The 20120-nt window shown below is 62.9% G+C and overlaps 2 protein-coding genes across 3 annotated transcripts; one reads left to right on the top strand and one right to left on the bottom strand.

Annotated features, from left to right (window-relative positions):
* Positions 1-1891: 1891 nt before the first annotated feature.
* SPINT4 (serine peptidase inhibitor, Kunitz type 4) lies at positions 1892-3638 on the bottom strand. Its single transcript, XM_048963575.1, has 4 exons — positions 3360-3638; positions 2846-2956; positions 2389-2529; positions 1892-2307 (listed from the first exon to the last, which is right to left on the bottom strand). Exons 1-4 carry the CDS (start codon positions 3475-3477, stop codon positions 1892-1894), a joined length of 786 nt encoding a protein of 261 aa, XP_048819532.1. The 5' UTR covers positions 3478-3638.
* Positions 3639-5556: 1918 nt separating this feature from the next.
* Positions 5557-10086, top strand: LOC125701173 (WAP four-disulfide core domain protein 2-like). Of its 2 annotated transcripts, XM_048962812.1 has the most exons (4): positions 5772-8787; positions 8984-9118; positions 9653-9805; positions 9884-10086. In XM_048962812.1, exons 1-3 carry the CDS (start codon positions 8568-8570, stop codon positions 9802-9804), a joined length of 507 nt encoding a protein of 168 aa, XP_048818769.1. In that variant the 5' UTR covers positions 5772-8567; the 3' UTR covers position 9805; positions 9884-10086. The 2 variants fall into 2 exon arrangements, 1 of the variants encoding a protein (XP_048818769.1); XR_007380166.1 differs by lacking the exons at positions 5772-8787; positions 8984-9118 and adding an exon at positions 5557-5721.
* The last annotated feature ends 10034 nt before the right edge of the window (positions 10087-20120 follow it).

The following is a 20120-nucleotide window of genomic DNA, read 5'->3' as shown; positions in this document are numbered from 1 at the left end:
GTGCCAAAGCTCTGGCTGCAGCGTGGGGCTCCCGGCTCCAGCACCAGGATCACAGACCTTGCTGGTGGCAGCCTGGGGTCACCAAGTGACGCTGCACCGGGGATGGCAGGTGGCACCTCCACAACCATGGAGCCCTGCATAGCTCTGCAGACACTCAGCCAGCAGCCTTGGAACAGCCAGCAAGGAGTGTCACCAGCCAGGCTGTCAGCCTTCCACCTGGGCACGGCATGGCACAGCTTGGCATGGCTCAGCATGGCACAGCACAGTGTAGCATGGCACTGCTTGGCACAGCGCAGCCCCAGGTGGCTGCGGGTCTGACCCCCGTGCAGGCAGCCAGTGGGAGCCCTGAGCTTGTGATCAGCTGAATGGGCATGAGCAGAATGCCAAAGCATTGCTGATTTATTGCTGAGGAAATGCTTAATTTAGGCAATGTACTTAAAGGAACTAATTAGAATTGCATTAATATTTATGGACCTTATGGAGAAGCTGATAGTCACTATTTGTGGGTATTAACTGTTATCTTACACCAGGCAGGACCGTGGTGTTTGGAGGCAACTCTAATTGTGGCGAGGGCAATCAAGATCTCACCAAAAAACAACCAGCCTGGAGCTGCACATCCACACCACATTTGCAGTGCTAATGAACATCAGTCGCAATTAATAACCCTGCTCAGAGCCACTGAGTATCACTCCAGGAGGAGGATCACAGCCGCTGCTCGGGTCAGACGTGATGCTCCCATCCACCTGTGCAGGAGATGGGCAGTTACTGGGACTGCAGAGGGGCTGGTGGCTGTGAGTACCTGTGGGGCTGGGGCTGCTCCTGGGGCAGGGCACACCAGGCTGTGTGAGCGGGCTGGGGCAGAGCCCCTCTGCACAGTGCCCAACACAAGCACAGCCATCTCCTTGCCCGCATGGCCAACCTCTTGCTATAGCAAAGTTCACATCAATTCTCCTTCCCCTCATTTGTCTGTAAACCATGAAGAAAAATCACCTCCGTCTGCCCACATCGGGCTGCTGCCGTGATGTATGGCTGTAATAAAAACCCCATTTTGGGAGGCCGCCTTCCTATGCTGCCAGCCAGGCTGTGCCACGGTCCGGAGCTGCAGCCAGACCTGCCCCATCCCCCCGGCTCTGTGCCATCCGGCTGGGGCCATTACGGATGGCGCTATTAGAGCTGTATTGAGCCGCGCTGCGGAGGTGGCCACAGCGCTGCCGTCATTAGCCCGGCATCCGCGAGCGATGCCCAGCTCTCCCACTGCCGCCCTGTGGCCCCGGCCCCATCCCTGCCCCAGCGTCCCCGCAGATGTGTTGGGAAGGCAAGACAGAGGCAGTGGTGCTGCTCCAAGCCAGGCGTCCTGGCGGCTTTATTGTGTGGGGCAGAACGGTCGGCTCTGCAGATCTGGGCGGCTGTGATGTCCTGAGGTCAGCGCTTATCCAGCCCTGGGGAGAAAGGCAGAGCAGTGAGCAGGGCTGCAACCGGCTGGGCTCTGCCGGGTGCTGCTGCCCACCGCAGGGCTGCGGCGGCACTGCCAGTCCCCCCAGTCTGCTCTCCTAAATGTGCACACAGAAAAGGGAAGCCGCCTGCAAAGAGAGCCATTTCTTCCCGTGCAGGCTGAGAGCGTGGCAGGATTAATATTTTGATAATCAGGCGCAATTATTATTGCTAAGAGCATCGCCTGCTTCATGCCGAAGACAAACCCAGCTCCCAGGATGGAGCCGTGTGCTGATTGGAATCACTGAGCAGGAACGCTTCCAGTCCCCGCGTGGCACCCACATGCACAGCGGCCGAGCAACCATGGCTGCTGCTGCCTGGCCGCCGCAGCACCGCTCTGCATGGCAGGGCTCTGGGCAGACCCGCCAGCAGCAGCCGCAGCAGCACTGGGTGCTTTCCCTCAGCACGTGCTGCCCTGTGCATCCTTCACCCCGCTCTGTGCTCCCACCCGTGCCCGGCTCTCACCGTACTGGCAGACCTGCCGGCACTCCTCCGCCGTACGGAAGTTGTTGGCATTCCCCCCGCAGCCGCTGTACACAAACACGCGGCACGACCTCAAGGCAGGGATGTAGGCGTAGCGATAGATGCGCCTCCTGCACGGGCCGCGCTCCGGGGCCAGGCGGCACAGCTCCCTGGGGTCAGAGCACCAGCGGCAGCCCAAGCCCAGCAGGGACAGAGAGACACTGAGCCTGGAGCTCCTGCGCAGGGGTGGGCAGCACGGCAGCTGGTTGGGGCACTCGGTGTCACCGCTGCAGGTGCTGTTGCGGCAGCCGATGGCGTGCAGCACCTTCTTCTTGGGGAAGGTGTCCGGTCTGGCTGTGGATGGGGAAGAAGGGCTCATGCCCATGGGGTGCATCCCAGCCATGGTACCAAGCCCAGAGTCCTGACTGCCCTTACCTGGTACTGGCGGCGGGAAGCGGAACCGGCACCTGATGCGGCAGCACTTCCTGCTGCCCCTGCAGTTGCCGTCATCTCTGCATTTGTTCACACAGTTGGTCATTGGGTCGGGGTCAATCCGCGGTTGGAAATCTTCATTCGCTGGGGGTGACAGGGGGTCAGGGCCCCATCAGCCCCTTCCCGTGCCCATCCCTGTCCTATCTGTCGGGTGGGGAGCAGGGGGCACAACAAGACCCTGCACCAGAGGGACTGAAAGGTAAGAGAGGTGGGGTGCAGGGGCCCTGCAACAGCCCTTGTGCATGATGCACAGGCAGCGGACAGTGATCAGACCTGCCCAGACCAGAGCATCCCATCCTTGTGCCAGGAATGGACACAGGACCACCAGCTCAGCCCCCAGACAGCAGAGTGCAAGCTTCTGTGGGGCCTGTGGGGCTGCTGGGAGGACGGGATCCCTCACCTTGCTGGCACTCTTGTCTGCATCCTGTGCTCCCCGCACACTTTGAGGAGCAGATGTTGTTACGGGGGCTCGTGGTGGTCATGCTGGTCTCTTGGCACTTACCAGGCTCCTCTGGGAGGAAGAACAGTGGAGGAGTGACAGAGTCACCCGCATGGCCCCTACAGCTCAGCATGGGCAGCAGATCCCAGAGCTGCTCAGGCTTGCCGCAGGTCCCACGCCACCCTCACACCCACTGCCCCATCCCCAGTGCCCCTTCCTCCAGCACAGCCCAGCAGCAGTGTGGGCACATGGAGCATCACAGTGCCCACAGGAGCACCACTGCTGTTGGGATGCACTGAACCTGGGACAGAAGTAACGCTTTCCTGCCACCACCCCCAGCTCTGTGTGCATCAGATCTGCATCATGGCCCTGGGGCTGTGCTGGCTTTTCTTCCTATTCCCCTCGCCGTGTGATGTCCGGCCTCGAATCCCATGGCTCTGTGACCATGCCCTAACCGGGACACACTGGCACTCACCGGGTCGCACGGAGGGACGGTCTGTCCGTGCCATCTCCCCCGATGCGTGCCTCGAAGTCGCCCAGCCCCGGCCCCAGGGGGCCGTTAGGAGCAGCAGCAGCAGCAAACCCGGCTCCATGGCACTGCCCTCACAACGCCCACACCTGGCGACCTTATGTACGGTCCGGTGCCCTGCCCTGGGCCTTGCGCAACGTCGGGGCTCCTCCCGGCTTGGTTCAGCACGGTTCGACACAGCTTGGCTAACCACTATATAGCTCGACTCAACACTGCTTGGCTTCACTTGGCACGGCTCTGCACGGCAGGGCTCGGCTCGGCTCGGCACGGCACGACGCTGTTTGGCAGGGCACAGCACAGCACGGCTCTGCACGGCACGGCACGGCTCTACACGGCACGGCATGGCTCGGCTCGGCTGGGCACAGCACAGCACGGCTCGGCACGGCTCAGCTCCGCTCCTCGGCACGGCTCGGCTCGGCTCGGCTCCGTTCAGTGCCGGGCAGCGCCCAGCCGCTCTCAGCTCCGTGCTTCGGCGGAGCAACAGCCTCCCCTGCCGGCCAACGCGCACCGTTGGCGGCACGGCGCGGCACGGCACGACCGGGACGGAGCACGGAGAGGAGGGGGCTGCGCGCACCGAGCAGGAGGTCCCCACGGCCGAGGGGACCCGGCGATAGCTGTGCGTGCCCCATCCCTGGAGGTGCCCAAGGCCATGGAAGCTGCCCGGAGCAGTCTGATGTGGGGTGGGAGGTGGGATAGAGAGCCCACGGCACGGGGTGGGGGGCCTGGGGGAGCGCTGGGGTTCCTTGCAGCCCAGCCATGCTGTGATGCTGTGACTCTATGAATCCCCACGGTGCCGTCGCGGCGCTGCTCGTCTTCACATCGGGGCGCCTCTCTGAGCGGCCCTGCGGGGATGGGACTGTTCTGGGGCCTTTTGTTTCTCTTGCTGAAGGTTCCCTTTGTTTCAGGTGCAGTCTCTCTAGCAACAAGCGCGTTTGGCTATTGGGAGCATGGATGACGCAAACAGGAATTTCCGAGCAGGGAAATAGGATCGGCGAGGTGTACAATCCCCCCTCTGAGACAGCAGCAATCCCTTCGGCCCGGCACGTTGGCACCCAATTGCAGGTGGGCTGAAAGGAGCCCCGCCACGAGCAGTCCCTGCCTGCCTGGTGCTCAGCCATGACCTCTCCCCGTTCCCTGCTCTGCTCCTCCTCACCAGCCCCAGCACCATGCAGCTCCCACCCTGCAGCCCCCTACCCCACACCTAGCCCTGCACCACATCTGTCACCCACCACCCACAGCCACAGCCACTCCTTGGGGCATCTGGCTTCCACCACGTGGCTCTGCCGAGTGAGCGCAGTGCCCACGAGACAGGCCCTGAAGCAAGAGGCAGCTGGAGCAGATGGGTCATGGCACCGCATGCGCAGCCCCGTGGGGACACGAAGGCATTGCTAAGTGTCTGGGTCACCTTGGCTGCGTCACCCACCTTGGGGCCACGTGGCACAGAGCGGCACATCGTGGCACCGCTCACCCTTCACCCCCTATGAGCTCCCCACCCTGTCTGGGGGTTGCAGCACCCGCAGGGATCGGGTGCAGTGGGGCATGGGGCAGGCAGGAGGCAGCCCCACACTGACCCTGCCGACGTGACGCACCCAGCCTGCCTGGCCCTGCAGAGGAATGGGTGCAAGGCGGGTGGGGGCACGGCACAGCGCCTTCCCACACTCTGCACCCCCTGAGGCCATGCTCACCCTTGGGGACCAGGGCTGTGACATGGGGACGGGGCAGGCAGGAGCCAACACCGAGGTGTGGGCACAGCACAGTGGGCAGATATCCTCCTGCCTCCCACCCTTGCTCCCTGACCCACAGCTTGTCCCATCTCTCTCCAGGCCCGGGCGGCATCTGACATGTGTGGTGATGAGTCCCATGGCTATGGAGAGTGGCTGTGGAGAGAAGATTGCCACCCCTTTGTTGACCACCCTGCTGTCCTCAAACCAGGGAACTCCAGCCCCTTCCTTCGTGCTCCCTGGCCTGTCGCCCACGTTGCCACCACCCAGGCACAGTGCTCACATCCCCACCCAGCCTGGCTGTTGGGAGTGGGAGAGGGCCATGGTAAATGATTTCTCAGTTAATGACATCACACAGGGCTGCTGCTGCCTCGGGCACAGCCTTGAAATGCAGCAGGAGTTTCAGCACCCAAAGGTTATGTGTGTGGTGGCCCCTCCCCAGCCTCATATGGATATAAACCCCCGCTGACCCACGCCAGCTGTCGGAATCCTCGGGAGCACCATGAAGGCCGCCGGTGTTCTGCTTGTGGTTATCCTTGCACTGTGCACACAGCTGCAGCCAGCTGCCACGGCCGCTGTAACCGTAGGTGAGTGCATGAGGTGGGCACAGGGTCACAGCAGCTCCCAGGGCACTGCAGGGCTGGCATGGGCTGCTGTCCCTTCGGTGGGACACATTGCAACAGCACAGGGCCAGGCACTGCCTGACAGCTCCTCAGCCCTGAGCGGTGCCACTGAGATCCGTGCCATGCAGGTAGCATGGGGGCAAGAAGAGCTTGGGGACAGCAGCAGAGCACTTCCGCTTACATGGGACATGCCTGGAGGGGTGGGACAGCCCCCAGAGTGGTCAGAATTCCCAGAACATCAGCCCATGAATGAGGCTGTATGTCATGATTTGAGCTCAGAAAGTGCCTGAGCCTGAAGGAAGGGGTGTCCCCATTTCTCCCAGTGTCCCTGCCTGCCAGGGTGCACAGCCACACTGCCTGTTGGGCATTTGCTGTGCTCTTCATGGAGGGGCTGTGACCTCAGCTCCTTTCTTGCCACCTGTGGGTCAGCTGTGGTCACCGGGCGCAGTGCACTCACTGTTCCTCTGCTGGGGGAAGGGCACCCATCAGTTTGGCCTCCTGGGCCAGGGTCCTGCCCATGACATACCTTGGCACAGAGCTGGCTGCCGCGGCTCACAGAGCCATGGCTGTCCCTGCCCTCTGGTAGGGAAGCACCTGGCAGAGCCAGGGCAGGACAGTAGCATCCTGAATGCTGTGTGTGGGTGATAGGAGCCAAAGCATATTCTGGGAAGCGATGGTGAGTGCGTGGGCTGAGCCAGGCACAGCTGCAGGCCCTGCAGCCGGCAGGTTCTGTGCCTCCCCAGCTGCTCCTGCTGGCTGCAGGCAGATCCAGGCAGAACAGGAGCTGAGCAGTGTCCCACGGGGGTCACGGTGTCACCCCTGGATAAAGCCCGGCACCTTGCCCTGCTCTGCACTGCTCTCTCCATGAGTGCTGTCCTTGGAGGGCTTTCTGGGCTCCCACCCTCTGCAGTTTCCCTGCTGCTGGCTGCTGTGGTGCAGCTTGGCTGCGGGAATCCGCACGTCCGCAGCCCCCCCGGCCCCATCCCACTCACACCAGTGCTCAGGAAATGCTGCACTCTACAGATTTTACAAGCCAAAGGGACTGATAAGGGCAATTAGAAGATCAGCCATCTGAGCAGAGTGATGAACCTCAAAGGCAAGTGCTGCTGGCAGCACCGGCGCAGGTGCAGCAGCACAGATCATGGCAGGACATGGAGCTGATCCCGGAGCTGTGGGGTGGGCAGCACTGCCCCACTGCCAGGTGCCAGCCCTGCTGCAGCATTAGGTCAGGATGGATTTTGTCCCTGTGCAGCACACAGTGGGGACACGTTGTCACTCAGCCCAGCACCGTGCACTCAGCCCAGCCTGATGTTCAGCCCAGCCCGCTGCTGGAGCAGCATGTCCTGGTGCAACAAGGCTGCCTTTATGCAGGAGCTCCTTTATTTGCCCCGGGGCCAGGAGCACCAGCTTGGAGTAGTTTCCCAGCACAGAGCACAGTTCCTGGCACACAGCAGGCACTGCAGGGTGTGGGGTGATCCCAATGCTATCCCAGTGCTATCCCAGTGCTATCCCAATGCTATCCCAGTGCTATCCCAATGCTATCCCAATGCTATCCTGATGCTATCCTGATGCTATCCTGATGCTATCCCAGTGCTATCCCCGTTGCTGCCCCATTCCCACCATGCTGCACAGCAATGAAATGCAGTGAGTGTCCCGCGGGTGTCAGCGCCGGCTCCTGTTACTGCATAAACACACGCGCTGGGGAGGGGACCGCGGCAAATGCAAACAGTTACTGATTTACTGTTGCTCCGTGCCTCACTGCGCTGTTGACTGTGGGCTTAAATTACCTGGAAATAGATGCTGGCCGAGCAGACAAACAGCTCGTGACCTCAGAGCGGGGACTGCCTGCCCTGAACCCATGCAGCCCCAAGCCCACACAGCTCCAGGATGCTGCAGCCCAAAGCTGTGAGGGCTGCGGGTGCAGTGATGGGGACTCAGCGATGAAGGAGGGCCCCAATTCCACCCTCACACTGCAGAGGAGAGGCTCAGCCTGGGCATACATCCAGGATAGGGCTGGGGCCAGGGATGCTCTGGATTCTGCCCAGCAGAGAAGATCCAGCCCCAGCCCTGCAGCTGGGCAGCACCATCACCGTGCAGAGCACTGGATCCCACGCAGTGATCAAATGCACTGAGCCAAACCTGGAGAAGTGAGTGAAGGGCTGAGGCCCCTCAGGTCCCTCAGCACGGTGCTGAGCCGCTCTGCTTCCGTCAGCAAACCCAAAGGAATGAAAACCACTGCTGGTAGCACCTGCAGATGAGCAAGAACTGGTGGAGCGGCAAACAGTGATGAGAGCCAGCAGCCACGTGGGGTGATTAGGATTGCTTGGTCTGCTCAAATACAGCCCGGCTTGGCACTGCTCAGCACTGCCAGGCACCCAATGCGCAGGCTGCAGGACTGCCTGGTACCATGGAGCAGAGGGCACACAGCCAGAGCACACAGCAGCTCACTGCCTGCCTGCCACCGACCTGAGCACCACCGCATCCCCAGGCAGCTCACCAGGGCAGGGGCTGCGCTCACATGCGCGATGGCTGCCAGCCCAGGGACCGGACAGATCTGAGCACAGTTGTCACATGTGCCACATGAACTGCTGGCCCCAACCCTGAGCTGACCATTAGAGGGCCTGCCGTGGCTCTGTGCCCCACGGGCTGTGGGCTGGGGGCTCCCGGCATGCTGAGCATGGCGATGCACGGTGCTTGGCTGCTGTTCCTGCCGGGCAAGTTTTCTGTGTAGACGCCTGGGCTCCTCGAGGCTCCCACTTCCTGGTCAGCTGCCAGCAGCGAGCAGATACCTGATACTTGGGGATTGTGCAATGGCACGAAGGGGGAGCCTGGCCCAGCCAGTTCCTTATGAGCCACCCGGAAGGCAGTCCCCTCCCGCCCCACCTGGAGAGGAGCTTAAAGCCCAGCCGGGTGGCCCCGCACACGCACAGCTCCCCTGCACCATGCCCAAGGCCAGCAGCGCGCTCCTCCTCGCGGGGCTCCTGGTTCTCTGGGCAGAGCTGCTGCCAGCATCCGTCCTGAATGTCACGAGTGAGTATGAGCGCACGGCCCCGCGGCAGCAGCCGGCATCACTCCTGGCCTGGGGCCTGCTGGGGATGGGCTCCAGGCACACGTTCTGCAGCGTGGCTGCGCTCTGCAGCATCCCTGAGCCCACGCCGGGACTGGGAACAGCATCGCCTGCCTCCAGACAGCCCTCCCACCCACACCGTGTGCCTTTGCCTTTCAGTAAAAGCCGGCGTGTGCCCGGAGCCAGCAGCAGAAGAAGCGAACTGCACGATGGGGTGCCAGTCCGATGGCGACTGCGAGAGCACCCTCAAGTGCTGCCCGGCGGCCTGTGGCAAGGCCTGCCAGGAGCCCAACGGTAACGCTCCCAGGGTCGGTGCAAGTCTTGCTCCCATGAGCCAGTGCCTCCGGGGCTCCCAGCGCTCGGTAGCGGTGTGGTCCTGGGCATCCTCTATGTTCTGCCTGCAGCACAGTCATGGGGCTCTGCACGGAGCCCCACAGGATTGGGCTATGCTTCAATGGAGCAGTTGCCCACACAGCCTTGGGTGGTGCTGGCCACACTCACCTCTTCCTCCTGCCTGCAGCTCGGTTGGCTCTGAGCATCCCTGGTGCTGCTGAGATTGCTGCCGGGGGCAGAGAGCACACACCCACTGCACTTCACATTCTTTGGGACGTACCAGCTGCACAATGCATCAGCCCCGGTACTGTCCTGCATCCAGCAATGAGCTCAAGAAGGGTCTCCGAGCAGTGCCCTCACCAGCTCTGCACCAGGCATGGCCCCACAGCCGCTCTGCTGCAGGGTGCTCACCACACTCAGCTTCAGGAGCTGCAGCACAGCCCTGCACACCTTGCTGGGGACAGCGGGTCTCACACCATGTCCTTCGCCTTGCAGAGAAACCTGGCACCTGCCCGTCCGTGAAGCCAGGGATCCCCATGCTGGGGCTCTGCATTAACCAGTGCAAGATGGACTCCAACTGCTCTGGGAGCCTGAAGTGCTGCAGGAATGGCTGCGGGAAGGTCTCCTGTGTGACTCCACTGTACTGAGGTCAGTCAGCACCCACCCAGCCCCGGGCTCCTGTCCCACTTGCCCCATCCTGCTCACAGCCCTCTGCTCCCTTTGCAGGTGCAGCCTCCTTCATCCCAGCTGTAGGGAAGCTGCTGCCCAATGTGACGCTGCATGGCCAGGCCCTGGTGCCCTCCTGCCCCGGCCTTGTCTGGGACCCCAGCATGGAGCCTTCAGCCTCAACTCCCATCCGAGGGCCCCACTCGGGGTGTGCCACAGCCCCCTGCACTCTCGCCAATAAAGCAGCCACTCCCTGCCCTGTTTTTGGCCGCGTCTCCATCCTGATGCGCTTCCAGCTGCACACTGCAGTGCACTCAGTGTGCCCAAATGGCTGCTGGAGCAGGCAGTGTCTGGAAGGGTCTGCACCAGACAAATGCCCACCCCAAGCCAGCACCGTTCCTGCAGTGCTGATCCCAGGCCCCATTTCCCCAAGGCTCCCCAGCCCATGCTCCTGCTCAGTGCTGTCCCACAGTCTCAGCTGCTCTGACGTTTGCTCCTCAGCCAGTTAAGGGATGTGCTCCAACTGGGGCCTGATATGCAGTTGCAGCTGCATCCATGAGTTCTGTGATGGCCTAGGGGGACAACAATGCTGCTGCTGCGTGCAATGGCAGAGCATTTCTCCAAGCACCCCCTGCACTACACACTCCCAGCCCACCAGCAGCACAGCGCCCATGGCAGCTGCTTGAGGGAGCCATGGGCAACGAAGCCTGCATGTCCCTGCCCTATCCCTGCCCACCCTGCTCGGACCCAGCCGTTGCTCTTGCTGCTCTTCCACTCTTCCCAGGAGCCCCACAGCTCCCAGAGGTAACGTGAGCTGAGGAACCCCAAGGGCCACAGCAAACGGTCCCTTGGACCTCTGAAGGCCCTTCTGGAGGATTACATAGAGCACAGCTGAGCCAGGCACACACAGCCACCCTGCAGCCTGCCCCATACAGCCTGGTGCCTGCAGCATGGATGTGTCCCCACTCACATCCCACCAAGGCTCTGCAGCATCGCTTCCCACTCCATGCATGCTAGGAGGTGATGCTGATGATTCCCGGGCAGAATGGGGTGGGCTCTGGGAAGCAGTGATGGGATGCACAGGCTCACCAGGCTCTCCCAGGTGCCCACATTGGGGAGCACAGGGAGCAGGGTTGGGGAGCACCTCCCACATCCCCTGGCCTGGCTGTTTGCGGGTCACTGGTGACCTGGAAAGGGAGCGCTGCAGGGGATGCGCCAGCCACGGGCTGAGAGCCCAGCACTGCTCTGGGAGTCTCCCTCGAAACGAATTGTTCATGCTCAGTGCTCCCACAGCCCTGGAAACACGCGCTGCCATGGGCTGGTGCCCCCCAGCAGACTTAAATACCGACTGGCAGTCGCAGTGCCACAGCAGCCCCAACAGCACGATGCCCAGCACCTGTGCCCTCGCGCTGCTGCTCCTGGCCCTGCCTCTGCCGCCTGCCCCAGCCCAGCAGCACCGTGGGGATCGCGGTGATGACCCCGCTGCCAGCCCCCCACCACGCCGGGCACACAGGGGCCAGCGGCCACCAGCCGCCCTCCCTGCCCCCAGCAAAGCAGGCGTGTGCCCGGCAGTGGGGAGCAGCCCCACGCGCCCCACCAGGAGGTACTGCTTGTCTGACCACAGCTGCCCCGGCGCTGAGAAGTGCTGCCTTCTCCGGGATGTGCGCACCTGCCTGCTCCCTACTGCAGGTACGGGGAGCTGTGGAGCTGCTGGTGCTGGACAGGGGATGGGTGCCAGGGGGGGGACCGTGCTCCCCAGCACACAGCACTGCTTCCCTCACAGAGAGCCTGGGCAGCCCTATGGGGGTGAGCTGTGGGGTGAGCTGCTGCAATGAGACTGCGTGTGGCCATGGGGAGAGGTGCTGCGCCCGCTGCATGAGAGTTGAGCCAGGTAAGGTTGCCCGAGTCGGGGGGCTGTGCTTGTGCTGGGCTAGAGATGCAGTAGGGCAGAGCCACGGGTTGGCAATTTCGTCACTGTGAGAGCAGTGCATCACTGCTGCAGGGGCAGGCTGGCTCTGAGCTGCACCCTGAGCCCCCTGTCCTCTCCAGCCAAATCCGGCCTTTGCCCACGGAAGCGAGCCCGGCGTGATGCTGCCTGCCCCAACCTGTGCACCGATGACAGGGACTGCCCCGGGGACCAGAAGTGTTGTTTCTCTGGCTGCGGGCTGACCTGCACTACCCCGTACACAGGTACCCGCTGCCCCCATCCCCACTCCTCTCCGGGCGTGCATCCTCCATGGGTGTGCACACCCCATGCACACCTGTGCACTCCCCATGCATGCCACAGGCGCAGGATGGGGGCAGGATGGAGGCCAGAGGGGAGCTGGGGCAGGGGCACGCTGCAACCCTAAGCCATGCACAAGGCACAAGTTCCCAATGCAGCCAAGCTCCCATGGGCACAGTGGGGCTGTGATGCTCAGGGCTGTGATGCTCAGGGCTGTGATGCTCAGGGCTGCTCTCTTGCAGCGAAGTCCGGTGCGTGCCCTGTGGTGCTGCGAGGCTCCCTGGGCCCCTGCCTGGATCGGTGTGACAGCGATGCTGACTGTCCTGGGGCCAAGAAGTGCTGCACCACTGGCTGCGGCCACATCTGCAAACTGCCCACCGAAGGTAAAAGCTTTGAGCCATGGGGCAGAGACCGTGCCACGCTCCCCCATCCCCTCCCTGGCTGAGCACCCTCCCTGCAGGGCCAGTGCCCATTTGCCCTGGAGCACTGTGCCCCTTTGGGGGCCAGTGGGGGCTTGGGGAGGTGGCAGCAGCCAAGGCCAGGGGCTCACCACACCGTTCCCTCTCTCTGCACGTGCACAGTGCGCCCGGGGCTCTGTCCTGCCACAACCACCAGGGCTGGTGAGTGCCTTGTCCTATGCCTGGAGGACAAGGACTGTCCACAAAGCCAGAAGTGCTGCCTGCAGGACTGCGGTCGCACATGCGTTCCCCCACTGCCGGGTAAGACGAACCCCACACCCTGCCTGCAAGGGACGGCACAGGATGGAGCACTCGTCCTGCTCTGACCACCACATCCATCTCTTCCAGGCACAGCCTAGCCCTGGCTGTGGGGGTGGCTCTGGGAGCTGCCATTTTAGGGCCATTCCACCCCACTGCCATTGCAGCACCCACTGCCCCACTGCTCTCATCCCTCTGGCAGCATCTCTGGCTGGGGCGATAAGCAATGTTTGACTCTGGCTGAAGTCTCTGCCACCTCCCACAGCTGTGCTGCAGGGACAAAGGCAAACCCCCACATCCAGCCCCTCTGCTCGAGCCAGCCTGTGCATGGCATGGACACCCCCAGTCTACCTGGAAACATGGACCCAGAATAAACCAGCATGTGGCAGCTGGGCTGCAGTGAGTGCTTTCTGTTGCCTGCGGTGTGCTGGGGGTTTTCCATGGTGCAGGCACTGTGGGTGGACACGTGGCTGCAGGCAGCCCCGGGGCAGGGAGAGGAGGCCCTGTTTCCATGCTGTGCCCCCCAGGCACCAGCACCACACTGTCAGGGTCCTGGGGAAACACTGCTGCTGTCCCAACAGGAGTGCCAGAAACCTGTTGACTCAGATTCCTTGCACCAAGAAAAGGTTTATTTGCATCCCAAAGTGTGAAACTCAGGTTGGAAGCACAGTCAGGGGCAGATGGAGCACACCCTGGGGACAGGGAGAGGAGCAGCGCCTTCGTGCTGGGAGCCATGCAGCTCCACTCATTCCTATCCTGATTGAACCCGTTACTGTGCTCCATCCTGGGGGCTGTCCAGGCTCAGCTGTGCAGTACTGCAGGGATGGTGCCTGTGTGACCTTCGCTGCCCTGTCCCTGTCGCTGCCCCATCCCCATGGGTCATCCTGACCCAAAAGCGCAGTGAGGTCGGAGATAAGCAGCCGGCTGGCAGGGCGCCTGCGGTTCTGGGAACGATCCCTCCTCCTGTTCTCTGCCCGCTCCCCACCACTTGTGCTGCAGCACCCCTGGCAGCTCCGCCGGAGACTTTAAACCCAGTACTGCCTCAGCTGTGGGCACGCAGCATCCCCGCAGCACCATGTGCCTGGGACTTTGCCTCCTCCTGGGGCTGCTCCTCGGGATGGAGCAGAGCACTGCACTGGGGGAGGAAGATGGTGAGTACCGGCAGGGGGGTCTGAACCAGCTCTGTCCAGGAGCACCCCGTGTGCATCTCCTGCCCTAGGATGCCTCGGTGCTGGCACTTCTGAGCTGGGACATTGCTATCCTCTGCTGCTCTCACAGGGCCCAGCACCAGGGATGCTGGGTAGGGCCAGGGGCTGCACGGGGGCTGTGCAGGGCAGCAGTTGGGTGCTGTGCACACAGTGCTGCTGTGGGGTCTCAGGGCTGACAGCTGCTCTCAGCCTCTCCCTTGCAGCCCTGGATCAGTTTCCTCCTCAGACCATACCTCCCTTCCTCAGCCCTGCATGTAGCACCTGACTCATGCAGATCCATCCAGATGGGTGCTGCCCAGAGAGGTGCTGGATTCTCCTTCTCTTGGAGATATCCAAGATATCCAAGACCTGTCTGGACACCTATCAGTGTGACCTCCTATAGGGAACTTGTTTTAACAGCGGGTTGGGCTCGATGACCTCTAGAGTTCCCTTCCAACCCCTACAATTCTGTGATTCTGTGATCCTCTGATCCAACCCCATGACCCAATGGGTAGCACAGTGGGCACACACCATCGAGTGCCCCATCCCACCCTGCGTGGGACAAAGCTGCACCAGAGCAGCCCAGCTCTGCACTACTGCCGCCTCCGCAGCGATGGGAGCTTTCTTTTGTTTGAGTGGAACAGCTGCTGTTTGCAGTAAAACCTTCCCAGCAGTGTCTCTGTTTGCAACTCAAACAGCACAGCGCTGCCAAGAGCTCTGACGAGGGGTGTTTGCAGAAGGGGTGCTCCCATGGCATCCCTCGGCTCAGCACAGGAACAGCAGCCTCAGCTGTGGGCCAGGGGGATTCCCAGCTGCAGGGAGAGCACAGTGCCCAGAGCTCCCCACTCAGATGTTCCCACTCCCCAGCCCACGCCGGCGTTTGCCCCCAACCCTCATCTCAGCCCCAGCGCATGCCGTGTCCCAACGCCTGTGATGACGACAGAGGGTGCCTGCAGGACCAGAAGTGCTGCTTCACTGCCTGCGGCTTCATCTGTGTGACACCGCTGGGGAATGGCAGCAGTGACCTCCCTCCTCCTGGAGAGATGGACTGGAGCCTCAGCCAGGCTGAGAACACGCACCAGGGTGATGCAAAGAGGATGAGCTTCATGCCAGGGGGCTGCACCGGGAGGGGAGAGGCCGTAGGGAACGGGTGCACGTAGCATTGGGGTGCACGTGGCAGGGAGGGGTGCAGTGGGTTGCAGAGGCTGCAGCCATCCCCTCCACAGGCAGGGCGATGCTGGGTGCTGTCCTGACTCCACATCCCGCTACAGGGGATCTGCAAAAACCAGGTCTGTGTCCCCGGGACTTCACACGCTGCCTCCACCAGGAGCCCCCTCTCTGCACCAATGACTCAGCGTGTCCTGGTTGGCTCAAGTGCTGTTCCCACGAGTGCCGCCTCCGCTGCACACCCCCGGCAGAAGGTATGGCACCACCGGCACAGCCTCAGCACCACCACCAGCACCCCTTGTCCACCAGCCCCATCCCTGTCCTTGTCCTGTCCCCATTACCCAGAGCAGCTCCAGCACCACTTGTGGCCCCCATCTCCCAAGGCTGGGATGGGGCAGGTGAGGGCATCTGGGATGGGGTGTGGGAGGTCTGAGACACAGCAGGGGGAGCTGTGGGATGTGACACAGGGCCACAAGGGCAGATTTACCGGTGCTGCCACTGGTGCCCTCGGGGCGCACCTCACCCCCAGCCATGCCACTCGGTGTTGCAGAGAAGCCCGGTGCCTGCCCCGCTGCGGCCCCAGAGGGGCTCTTTTACCCCTGCTCCTTTCGGTGTCAGGAGGACAAAGACTGCCTGGGCAGCCAGAAGTGCTGCCCGCTGGGCTGCGGCGCAGCCTGCGTGGAGCCGGCGCAGGGTAAGGCCTCCGTGTGCTACTGGAGCCACGTGCACGGGGACAGCCACGGCTCCGCGGGGCGCTCAGGGCTGTGCTGCAGACATCTGCCATCTCCCCGCCATGCCGGGGCCCTGCGGCGGCCACGAGCTGAGCTTCTTCTACAATGTCACCTCCGGGCGCTGCGAGACGTTCCCCTACAGCGGCTGCGGGGGCAACGCCAACCGCTTCGGGACGCGGGCAGCGTGCCGCCGGGCGTGCCTGAGCCACGGTGAGGGCACGGAGCTCCGGGTATCGGGGGCAATGCGATGTCCCCCGGTCTCCAGCGGTGCTCAGGGCTGCTTCTGATCGCTCTGCTCCGCCAGAGAAACCCAAAACCGGGGAGTGTCCCGTGGCGCTGCCGGAGCTGGAGGGGCCGTGCCGGGAGGAATGCGATGGTGACAGCGACTGCCCCAACGCGCTGAAGTGCTGCAACAGCAGCTGCGGCCTCCAGTGCCTGCCTGCAGCGCCAGCCCGTGAGACGGGGTGGGACGGGGTGGGACGTGGATTACAGGCGGGGCCACGGCCTGGGGACAAGGGGTGCCCACAGCACCCACCACAGGCAGAGAGGGGCTGGGTTGGGAGCAGTGCACACAGCAGCAGGGATGTGGTGGGGACACTGAAGACACCCTGCAGTTGGTCCATCCCATTCTCACCTCCAACCCAGTGACCCCACCATCCAAGCTCTGCTCTGTAGTTCAGCTCTGCCAGCCCTGCCCCTGCCAGCTGGAGCCACACCAACAGCAGAGCTGCCAGCCTGGGCGCAGCGAGTGCAGCTGGGAGCAAGGGGATGATGGATGGGGGATCACCTTGCAGGATAGGGGGCCCCAACACGGAGGGATGCAGTGATGAATCAGGCAATGCACCCTGTGCGCTGGGCTGTGTCCCCATGGGGCTGCTGCACTGTAGTGGGACCCACTTCACCCCACACCATGACCTGCAGGGAAGGATGGATTCTGCCCGGCCAGTGCTGGGCTGTTCCCCAGCTACGACTGCAGAGAGTGGTGCCGGCGTGACTCCGACTGCCCCGGTGAGGAGAAGTGTTGCCTGCGGGGCTGTGACTACGTGTGCCTGCGCCCGGCCCAAGGTTGGAGCCGCTGAACAGCCCCCCCAGGGCATCTGTGGTGATGCCCAACCATCCCCAGCTGCACATCTCCTGCCTTCCAGAGAAACCAGGGATCTGCCCCCTGAGCGAGCAGGCAGCGGGATCCCAGTGCCAGGACCCCTGTGCAGGAGACGGGCAGTGCCCAGGAGATGAGAAGTGCTGCAGCAGTCGATGCGGTCACGTCTGCATGGCCCCAGAGCCAGGTGAGGGAGCAGGATGGGGCTGTGCCTGCAGTGCCTCACACAGCCAGGCTCAGTGCCCAGCCTCTTGCAGCTTGTGGAAGGCACAGCCACAGCTGGGTGCACAGAAGGCACATAGGGTGCTACCAGAGTGGCCCTAAGGTGCCAAGACTGCCATGCCTGCAGCTCAGTCCCTGCAGGCGAGCCTGTGGCCCTGCTACCCCCTTCCCTCCCTTTTCTCAGACAAACCTGGGCAGTGCCCAAAGGTGAGGCTGCAGCTGACATCAGAGCCATGCACGGAGGAGGATGACTGCCTGCACGACCGGGACTGCCCCAGGCAGGAGAAGTGCTGCTTTTCTGGCTGCGCCATGCGCTGCTCCCGCCCAGCCAGAGGTCAGGGCAGGCAGTTGGGCCTCAGCTGCACCATGGGCAAGGAGCAGCAGTGGCAGCAGTGCTGGCGGTGTGGGGGACCCCCTGCACTCAGACTCAGCCCCTCCTCTCACAGAACACCCTGGGCAGTGCCCCCGGGCAGAGCCTTGCTGGGACCCCCGGCGCCGACGCAGGAACCAGTGCCTAGATGACAGCGTGTGCAGGAGGGATGAGAAGTGCTGCAACACAGGATGCACTTGGGGCTGCGTGGCTGTACCCAGAGGTAGTGGGGAGCAGCTGGGCAGAGGGGAGCAGCCACCTTTTCTGGGGACAGATGGTGACCGCAGGTGGCTGTGCCTGCAGAGAGCAGCGGTGGTGCCTCCAGCCAGTGTGCAGAGGAGTGTGAGACTGATGCACAGTGCCCCCAGGGACAGCGGTGCACCCACATGGGCTGCAGCCATGTCTGCGTGGACATCCCTGGGGGTGAGCACTATCTAAGTGCCCGGGAACCACAGGGTGCACACGGCTGAGTGTCCCATGAATGGGTGCCCGTGGATGAGTGCCCACAGGTGGGAGTCCTGCAGCACATGCTCTGCCTTGCAGGGAGAGTGGGAGTGTGCCCCATCCCCAGGGATGCCGGGACATGCTTGGACCTGTGCAGCTTGGATGAGGAGTGTCCCTGGGGCCAGAAGTGCTGCAGCAATGGCTGTGGCCATGTCTGCATGCCTGCCTCTCTCAAAGGTGAGCCCCTGGGCTGGGATGTCAGCCAGCAGCAGGGACAGAGATGGGGTCTGCTGTGCTCTGAGCCCACAGCGGCACCGTGGCCGTCCTGCACCAATAGGGACCTCACAACAGAGCTGTGTGCTGGGGCTGCCAAGGCTGTGCCTGCTCTGGCCCTGTATCCACTCACCCCCTTGTCCATTGTGCCTTCCCCTCTTTCTACCCAAGTAACAAACATGCCCAGCCCCAGCTCAGCACCAGGTGAGTGTCCTCTTCTGCCACAGAGCACGATGTTGCCGTTGTGCCACAGCACGGTGCCAGCCAGTGCCCAGAGCAGTGTGATGCCGACTCGCAGTGCCCACGAGGACAGAGATGCACCCGCAGCAGCTGTGGCCATGTCTGCATGGACATGCCTAGAGGTGAGAACCGTGGTCCAGCCCTGTCCCCTGATGGCAGGGTACTCCATGGTGGGTGCCCACAGATGGGTGCCCCACAGAGCGTTCTGCCTTGCAGGAAGGGAGGGAGAGTGCCCCATCCCCAGGGGCAGCGGGACGTGCTTGGACCTGTGCAGCTCTGACAAGGAGTGTCCCCAGGGCCAGAAGTGCTGCAGCAATGGCTGTGGCCATGTCTGTACGCAGATACCTGGCGGTGAGGAGACTGAGGGACGGGACCAGATCCAGGGGACACAAGGGAACTTCAGGCCCTCGGGGGAGGCAGAGCCTTCTGGAAAGGGGCTCAGTTCATCTGGTCCAGGCTCAGCTCCTGGCACAGACACTGACCTTAGGGTGAGGGCACCCAAAGGGATGAGGAGCAGAAGGGATCTCTCACCAGACCTGGCCATGCTAAACCAGCAGCACTTGTCCACAACCTTGGCCACTGCTCCTCATCCCCATCAGTCAGACCTCCCTAAAAGCACATTTCCCTTCCAGGCGCTGCGTGATGTGAGAACAGCAGCTCTGTGGCAGGAAGGTGCCTTCCTTCATCTGGGGACACAGGACATTGACAGCCCCGAGCTGGACTGTCCCCTTCTCACCATCACCGGCAATAAAGCGAGTGCATGCCATCTCCAGCTGCCTCTGAGTCTCTGTGTTGCAGGGCCCAGCTCCCATATTGCCCAGGGAGGACACAGGTTGGGGTCCCCCTCACCAGCACCAAGCAGGGCGTCTGCACAGCACATGTGGGGCTGCAGGGGTTCAGCAATGCAGGGTGAGCACAGCCCTGCGGCTGGGGGTAGCTCTGGGACCCCCATCAAAGTGGGGATGTTTCGCCATCGCTTTAGGACCTGGCCAGGTCACATCTGCAGCTTGAGGGCAGAACCGGGAGCGGAAACCAATTTAGATGTAAGCAGGAGCTGTGCTGGGATGGCTGGATCCGAGACCTGGGGCAGGAAGGACAGGAGCCAGACCTGCTCAATGACCCGTCCTTGTATTGACAGCAGCACGGCTCCTGGCAGGGCTGGGCTCCTCCAGGCAGGGCACAGCATAGAGGGGCAGCCGGGTTGTTGCTGGCACCTCAGCCCTGTGCCATGCTTCCTGGGCAAGCCACGGCCCCAGCACAGCCACCATGACCACCACCACCACCCAGCCATGGGGACAGGGATATCTGCCCAGGCTGGGGTTGTGCATGGCGGGGAGGTGTTACTGGGCACCCGGAGCTGAGAGGTGTGGGGCTGGGAGCAGGGCTGTGGGGAGCGTCTCCCCACGGGGCAGGGGGCGGTGGGAGCCCCGCTGGCGTGGCTGGGAGCGCAGGTGGGAGCAGGCCTGGGAGCACTCCCGCTCAGTCTCAAAGTTGTTCCTGTTCCCACCGCAGCCGCCGTAAATGAACTCCTCGCACTGCTGGCTGGACGCGTTGTAGAAGAAGCGGATGAAGAGCGCCTTGCAGTTCCCGCAGACCGAGGGCAGGTAGCAGAAGTCTGGGCAGT

Source organism: Lagopus muta, chromosome 16, assembly GCF_023343835.1.
Source record: "Lagopus muta isolate bLagMut1 chromosome 16, bLagMut1 primary, whole genome shotgun sequence".
NCBI classification, from domain to species: domain Eukaryota; kingdom Metazoa; phylum Chordata; class Aves; order Galliformes; family Phasianidae; genus Lagopus; species Lagopus muta.
The sequence above is the reverse complement of the archived record's forward strand: the minus strand, read 5'-3'. Positions and strand labels throughout refer to the sequence as shown.